Source organism: Mustela putorius, unplaced genomic scaffold (assembly GCF_011764305.1).
Source record: "Mustela putorius furo isolate JIRA1106 unplaced genomic scaffold, ASM1176430v1.1 tig00000127_pilon_pilon_pilon, whole genome shotgun sequence".
NCBI lineage: Eukaryota > Metazoa > Chordata > Mammalia > Carnivora > Mustelidae > Mustela > Mustela putorius.
The window spans coordinates 4,548,982-4,557,324 of NW_025421288.1; the positions used below are offsets into that span (position 1 = coordinate 4,548,982).

Below are 8,343 nucleotides of genomic sequence, written 5' to 3' on the forward strand. Positions count from 1 at the left end.
CTGTGTCTCCTTGGCCCTAAGGGAAATTATTATTCAAAGGAAAATTTTCTGTTATGCACATAGCTTATTTTCATGAAAAGATTGCAGTCCCTTAACTCCTGAGTCTGGGATGGAGTATTGGGAGGGGGTTGGGGACCAGCTGGGGTCTGCTGTATTCTTAGTACGTGTGACTGTTAACTTATACGTCACCTTGACTGGGCTCAGGGATGCCCAGAGGGCTACTTCTGGCTATGTCTGAGTGGGGTTTGCAGATAAGATTAGCATTTGAATTGGTAGACTGAGTAAGGTTCACCACCACTAATGTGCGTGGGCCTCATCCAATCCACTGGGGGGCTTCAGTAGAATAAAAAAGCAGAAGAAGGGCAAGTTGGCTCTTTTGGCTTGAGTTGGTTCATCCATCTTCTCCTATCCTTGGACACTGGTGGGCTTGGCTCTTGGGCTTTTGGAATCCCGCCAGGAATGATTCCATCAACCCCCAGTTTTTAGACCTTTCATTTTATACAGAATTACACACCTCCAGCTTTCCTGGTCCTCTGCCTGCAGACGGCAGATGGAGGGACTTCTCAACCTCCATAGTTGCATGAGCCAATTCCTATAATAAATCTCCTCTCCTATCTATCTATTGATCGATCTATCTATCATCTATCTGTCTATCATCTAATCTATCATATTCTATTGGTTCCATTTCTATGGGGAGCCCTAGTACAGTATGTTAGGAAAAATGACCCCAAGCCATAAATTAAGCTGGGAGATGATTTCAGTACCATCACTGAGCATTGATCAACATTGCTTACCGTGCATTATTCAGTTTTCTAAGAACATGTTGTCTCACCTTGATATTTATTTATTTATTTATTTTTTAAAGATTTTATTCATCTATTTGACAGAGAGAAATCACAAGTAGATGGAGAGGCAGGCAGAGAGAGAGAGAGGGAAGCAGGCTCCCTGCTGAGCAGAGAGCACGACTCGGGACTCGATCCCAGGACCCTGAGATCACGACCTGAGCCGAAGGCAGTGGCTTAACCCACTGAGCCACCCAGGCGCCCCACTTCGATATTTATGATGAGCAGGTGAACATGGAGGTTTCATCTGGAAGAGATGCAGTGGTTTTTTGGTTCCCTGTAGGAAGAGAGCCCCGCTGTGTCGGCTGAGCCCAGTCTGCTCAAAGCTCCCCTTTTCCCTCCCACCAGCCTCTATGACAGTCTGCTTTTGTTTCTCTCTCTTCCCCATTAATACCATCCACATTTCCCTGGATGACGTGTCGGCCAAAGTAAATCAGTTGATTTAGGAATTTGGAGCTAGGGGCAACCCAGAAAAGCACAAACCATTCATACCCCATCCCCTGCTACCTCAGGTTCTCCAGACAGGCAGAAATACAGGGATTTTAGCACACAAGCCAATTTTATTTGACTCTCAGAAAGATAGTAAATTAAACCTCAGTTAACATCTGGATTTCACAATAAATTTCACCTCTTTCTTACACTCTTAAGATGGTAAGATTGATTTCTATTACAATGAGGAAGGGTTTTGTCTAAAGACATAAAGGTAATTAGATCTTGATTGAAGAAACCTCTATGGCATTTCAGCTTTTTATTTTGTTTAAGTTGGTGATTTATCGAGAAATAATAGCTCATTATTGCTGTAGCACATATTCTGGTCCCTGGCTGGTTATAATGGAGATTTCTGTAGCTGGGGCTCCATTTGGCCCCATAAAGTCAATGATCACTCTCTCCTTCCTATACTCAAACACCACAGGGACCATTTCTCGAACATCACACAGAAGGGCAGTATCTTCTATATAATCTTTTAGGTCGCTATGGCATTCAATGCCCCTTTTCACATTTGAGAACAGATAGGAGAAAGACAGAATCTGTCCCACTCTGGGACCACTGCAAAAGGTCCTAGGGCTCTGTAAGACAGAAGTGTGGATATAGCATAGCAGGGGATGTAACATATCCATGCTGAATGTGGTCTACTGATGGATGTACAAGAGGGATGTTGCCAAACAGGTGAATATTCCTGCCTGGGGCTTGAACTTCAGGGAATGATGGGAAGGTGTAGGAACAAGTAGAGATATGTGGTTGAATACTATAGAGGGTGGGGCAGAGTGGGTAGTGTTGGTGGCTTTGTTCTGTGGCTGAGCAGTACTGAATGCTCAATGGGGGCAGTGTTAGCCGTAGCAATGGGGAGTGCTCAGGGGTGATGTTCCCCAATGGGGCAGCCTACACGGATCATTTCAGTGGTGTTCAGCGGTGTTTGGCCACTGTTGGTTCCTGTCCCAGCTGGAATCTCTAGGCCTCCCTTCTATTTTATGAGCTCCCAGATAGCTTTCTAACAAATTCCTTTTCTGCTTAAGTTAAGAACCTTAATGTGTACGGCGGCCTTGACATCTTTATTCCTTAGGCTATAGACCAGGGGGTTCAGCATGGGGATCACAATGGTGTAGAACACGGAGAGGGTCTTGTTATAGGCTGAAGCACTTTCTGGGTTGGGTTGGACATATACAAAGAACACAGACCCATAGAAGAGGGAGAGGGCAGTGAGGTGGGAGGCACAAGTGGAGAAAGCTTTGCGCTGGGCCTCCAGGGACCTCATCCTACAGATTGTGGCCAGGATGTAGGCATACGAGACCAAGATGGCGGACACTGTGGGAACAGTAACCAAGGCAGAAAAGAAGAGCAGGATGATGTTGGCTACAGTGGTGTCTGAGCAGGCCAGTTGGAGCACTGGGGGGATGTCACAGAAGAAGTGATCAATGATGTTGGGACCACAGTAGGGCAAGATGAAGACATTCCCTGTCTGCAGAGCTGAAATGAACACCCCCACAGCATAGGTGCCCACCACCAGCTGGGTGCACAAGCGTTTGGACATGATGGTGTGGTAGAGGAGAGGGTGGCAGATGGCCACAAATCGGTCATAGGCCATGATGGCCAAGAGCAGGCACTCCCCTGTGCCATGGAGGATCATGAAGGCCATCTGGACCACACAGCCCGCGAACGAGATGGACTGGTCCACAGTGAGGAAGCTGGTCAGCAGCCTGGGGGTGAACACGGAGGAATTGCAAATGTCCAGGAAGGAGAGCACGCTCAGGAGGAAGTACATGGGGGTGTGGAGGGCAGGGCTGGTACGGATCAGGTCTATCATGCCCAGGTTGCCCACCAGAGTCACAGTGTAGATCAGCAGGAAGACGCCAAAGAGGAGGTGTTTTTGGTCAGCCTGGTCTGTGAGGCCCAGCAAGATGAATCTTGTCACCGTGGTGTGATTCTGCCCTGATGTCATTCCACTGGGGTGTTATACACAGGACAATGGCCAAGGGGCGGAGAAACAGGAATGTTAACATTCTCATCAAACAGATAGGCTTTAACATCTATCACCGAAGAGCCTGTGTATCTCCAAAGGGGAGACTGGTCCCCAAACCCCACTTCAATCCCATCATGTCATACTCATGCTGAGGTTCTGAGGGTTCTCTGTCCCCCTTAGGACGACGTCTACATTCCTCTGCTTCCATACGTGTTCCTCCATGCTATCTTGCCCTCAGTTTGCAGTTCTGAGCGATTTATTTCTACAAACACACTGTGTGATTACAAATATCTGTGCCTTTTCAAAATCTAAATTTTCTTGTTGGAATGTCCTTTGATCTCTCCAAACCCAGCTTAGAGGTCCGTCCCCTCCCTCTCTCTCCTGATTTTCACAGGTACTCTTTCAGTTAAATTCATGGCACTATATTTCAACATTAAATAAAATGCCCCTCCATCTTTCCTGGTTGGAATTTCTTACTCCTGGTAGGAGGAGAGTTATTTCCTATCTCAGGAATTTGTGTGCTGGTATCTATCACAATGCCAGTGTCAATGAAAAAATATAAATTAGTGATCAATTAGGTAAGAAAGTCTTCCTCATTTGCATCATGGCAACAGGATCCTTTCAGTCGTCTTTACCCAAACCTTTTAGTCATTTTTGGCCACTTTTTTTCTCACCCTTCAAGGAACCCCTCAGCAAATCCTATTGGCTCTACCTTCAAGATGTCTACCAATTTCTCACCCTTTCTTTGCAAGACATCCTCATACCTTGCTTGATAAATTGCAATTGCTCTTACCTGGTGTCCTGCTTCCCTATTAGGAGGAGCAGCCAGGGGGAGCCTGTCCCAGCACAGAAGACACATGCAGGGTGCTCACAATGACTGTGAGTGTGGCCACTGCTCCGTCACTTCCCTTTCTCCCTTCTGTCTTCTTGTCTGCTCTTTTCCCTCTTGCTTATCCTGCTTCAGCTACTCATGCCTCCCCTCCTGTCTTGGAACACCAGGAGTGATTCAGGACCTCTGCACTACTGTCCCCATCCCTCACCCCTCTTGCTCCAGGCAGCCACAGGGCTCCTTCCCTCATTTCCTTTGAGTTCAGGCTCCAGTGTCACCTGTGTGTCATGCCCTCTCTAAACATCTTATTTACAAAGAAACCCTGTCCTACCCCGGCGCTCACTATCCTTTTTCTCTGTTTCTTTTTGGGCTTCATAGGATTTTTTCCCTTGTACTATGCAACATTCATATGACTTATTGCTTTTGCCTGTGAGCTCTGTCTTGTTAGGATGCTAGAATCGCGAAGCTGGGCATTTCTGTCAATTTCGTTCATTGCTGCATCTTCAGTGACTGGCACACAGGAGGCTCTCAGTAAACACTGTGGCCTGGGGAAAGGGAAGCTGTAAAGAAGATACAGTGTCTCTTCGAGACAGATCAGGCTGCAAAGACAATCATTACTACCCAGATGGGTGGGTTCAGGATGTGCTTTGCCCAAATCAGGTGGTAAAAGTTGGAGAACGATTATGATAAAGTGTGAGTAAGAGCGGAATTGGAAGATGATGCCTCATGAAACCCGGTGTCTCTGAAAGCTGGGGTCTGGGGGACCTTGTTGTCCAGTTGTACTAACATTCCACTCTTCCAGCCCCGGAGTGTTGACCTAAATCCCTGAATTCAGAGCCCTCATCTTGAATCTCTGACAACCATACATTTTTAACTCTGGTTGCTGTGGAGGCTTTAAGGGGATTCTTTTCAGATGGGTGTATGCCTTCCCTCCTATATTGATAATTTTGGTAAGATCTCTATAAGATGATAAATTTTTGTAACAATTAAATTATTTAATATGAATTTGAATACATATTTGAATATCTACATATTGAAGATACTATCTGAGGGGTTGAAACAGTTAAGAGTATCTGCTGAATTTGACTCAAAATAAGGAGGTTGATTGGCTAAATTGGATTGGCTGAGTTTATGTTTGATTTGACTCTGCTGAAATGCAGAAGAATATATATAGGTTTTTATTTAGTAATTTCCTGGAGTTGTTTAAATGCTCATTGGAAGGGCTTGGGAAATCAGGTACATTAAATCTGTGATTGTAGTTTAAAAGGTTGAAGAGCATTTAATTAATCGTGTTTATAAATGGTGTTGAAATGCTTAGGAGAATTTGCTTCTATGGATTTTGTGTCTGCGTGACTTTGAATTGTTTAAGAGAATTTGACTGTAAACAGTGCTTAAATTATTTGGGGACATTTAATCTGTTAGATTTTGAGGCTAAGGGAATATTAAGATCAAGTGTGATTGTTTTAAATTCTAACAAACATTACTAGATCTAAAATTCAATTGATTAAATTTGAAAGTTGCATTTAATGCCCTGAGAAAAACTAAGTTCTGAATTTATCTTAAACTTAAAACATTATGATTAATTGATGAATGGCGTTAGATAATCCTTTCCATGCACAGATCTGGACATCAAAAAAAGTCATTGGGGTAACACAACCCATTATGGGAGCTCAAACCCTGGTGGATTTGAATGCATTGAGCCGAGAATCACAAAGGAGCCACAGGACTGGGCACCTTTATTCTCGGAGGAGTCAGGTTGGGAGCACAGAGGAGTTGGGTTGGGAGCACCAGGGAACCCTCCCACGAGATGTCTCCCAGATCTGCATGTGGTCCCAGCTATTCTACACTTTGTAATAAGCCACTGGGCAAGCACTGGAGAAAGCTATGCACTGATCTGCTTGGTGCAGTGGACAACTCTTGTCTGGGCCTTTGGGATTCCCGGGAGGACTGAGATGGTCAAAATAGATGTGCCTTGGAGAAAATGAGAAGCTTATAATGATCCCGAGTGGCTGTGGAGAGAGGAAGGCATGTTAAGAGGCAGGGAACTTATTTGTTGGCCCTCCTCTCTGGACTCCTCTCTAGGTCAGGCCCCCCCTTCACCCCAGCCTCCTTTGAGAACTGAGTAACCTTTGCTTGAGGTCCCAGCAGGATGAACTGATATCTGAACTTGAATGACCATCTGGACAGTGTTTGGTAGAATCCTCTGTTCACTGGGGAGGGATCATAGCTGGGGGAAAGAGAATACAGAACACAAGCTGGAGAAATTACTTTACAAGAATCAAGAGATAAAATAGGGTGACCAGAGCAAAATAGTAAAACCCAATCATTCAGCCAGTCAAAGTCAGCACGAGGACCTCACAGAAAGGCTTTTTAGGTGAACTCAGATGTGCAGAATGTCTTCTATCAGCAGTTCTTGTCCTCAGTGGCGGGTTTCTGGAATCCCACCAGGGAAATTGGGACCCCCAGAGCCTCTAGACCCTGAATACAAACCTTTGGGAGTTTTTACGTTGGGGGAACACTGACAGATGGCTGACACAAGGCAATGCTACTCTGATGCCTGTTCCAAGAGCCAACTCTGCTGGGGACACAAGAGGGTTCTTAAAAGTGTTCCTTGAGTGAATCAATTTCATTGAATTTTTGGGTAGATGGAGGTATAGAAAGAACAAGGGAATTATCTTTCAGTTTTAGTTGTTGTTTTTTCGAGCGGCAAATATATTCCAATGGTACAAAATTCAGAAGGGACTACATTGAAAATAAGTCCTCAACCTGCCTGTTCCCTTCCGATTCCCCAGCCACTCAGCAATCTGCCTCAGAAGCTACCAGTTTCTTGTGTATCTTTCCATGGTTAGTCACTGCTTATATAAGCAGTACATGAACCTATATTTTCTCCTCTCTTTTAAAAGATGCAAATGATAGCAAACTATACACATTGTTCTGTACCTTGTTTCTGTTTTTTATTTAACAACTTATTTTGGAGTTCTTTCCAGGACAGTAATTAAGGGCTGCCCATCTTTCCTCACCAAAGGCTGCATAGTGTTGCCTTCTGTAACATTTTAGCAGTTTCCCACTGAGGGACATTGAAATTGTTGCCACTTTTTTACAATGAGCAGCAAAACAGCACCTATCTTCAAGCCATTTAGGGTGAAGGCAATTTGCAATCCAGAGGCTGGAGACCCTTAATAAAAGATATTTACATGCACCTCTGACAAGGCTTTCATGCTGGGCTTTTCACTGTTTTGAGGGGGGGGGGGAGGGAGAAGAAACCTGGCAGGTTCGCAGAGGGTCTCTGCTTAGCTGTCTCTTGCTTCTTTCTCTTTTTCCTCCCAACAGATGGGACAGAGGTTTACAAGCTATGCTTACTGATCTTTAGCACCTGGTCATCAGAGTGAGACTTGCACCGGCAGCTTGGATATCACTGGGTGCTCCTTAGTCATGCAGAATCTGGTTCCACTCCAGACCAGCTATGGAACTGGATTTGCATTTTAACTAGCCCCACAGCTGACTTTTATTCTTGTTCCAGTTTGAGACACACTGAGGGGCAGCCCGAGTGGATTGAGCTCCTGTGCTAGTTGTTTGATGCCTGGGTAGAGGGACAAAGAGAAGCCTCCTAGTCTCTAATTGTGAAACTCCCCCACAGGGACCTCTGGGTCAAGGCTGATCCTGAAAATGACTGCGTATTTGGTGTGAATGTCTGGAAGTGACTGGGAAGGGGGAGTGTTGTGAAGGCAGGGAACTTGCCATAGGAGGGAGCCCCTGAGAAGGAGACATTTTCCTTCCAACCCAGATGCAAGAATGTCTGACAGCCCCCAGGCCACAGGCTGGTCCCTTGCCCAGGAGGAAAACTCACTATCCTCTGTGTAGGATATTGAAGTTGCTTTTTAAAAAAAGATTTTTATGTAAGTGAATGGAAGGGACACATTGAACTTAATACCAAGCCTAGGGACAGCCTCACTGATGGCATCTCGGGAGACAACTTATGGATCCAGAGGCCCAGAGCCCAGGAGTAGGAGCAGACTGGGAATGCCTGACATTGAGAACCCAGCCCCATGGGGCAGTGGAACAGCGGGGGGGACTGAGAGATTCTATACCCCTCTCCCTCCACCCACCCTCCACCATTGCAAAGTGTACCACTGAAGAGTTAAAACTTTCATTGCCTTTTTAGGGGGGTTTCTTCGAACCACTGCTGCCTGCTGGGTTTTGGGTAAGCACCACTG

At 45.5% G+C, this 8,343-nt stretch overlaps 1 protein-coding gene across 1 annotated transcript; it reads right to left on the reverse strand.

Annotated features, from left to right (window-relative positions):
- Positions 1 to 2,331: 2,331 nt before the first annotated feature.
- Positions 2,332 to 3,279, reverse strand: LOC101683566 (olfactory receptor 476-like). Its single transcript, XM_013048479.1, has one exon. It carries the CDS (start codon positions 3,277 to 3,279, stop codon positions 2,332 to 2,334), a length of 948 nt encoding a protein of 315 aa, XP_012903933.1.
- Between the last annotated feature and the right edge of the window lie 5,064 nt (positions 3,280 to 8,343).

Excerpts from the sequence above, each read along its gene's own strand:
- LOC101683566 (XM_013048479.1), bottom strand. The coding sequence starts at position 3,279 with ATGACATCAGGGCAGAATCACACCACGGTGACAAGATTCATCTTGCTG.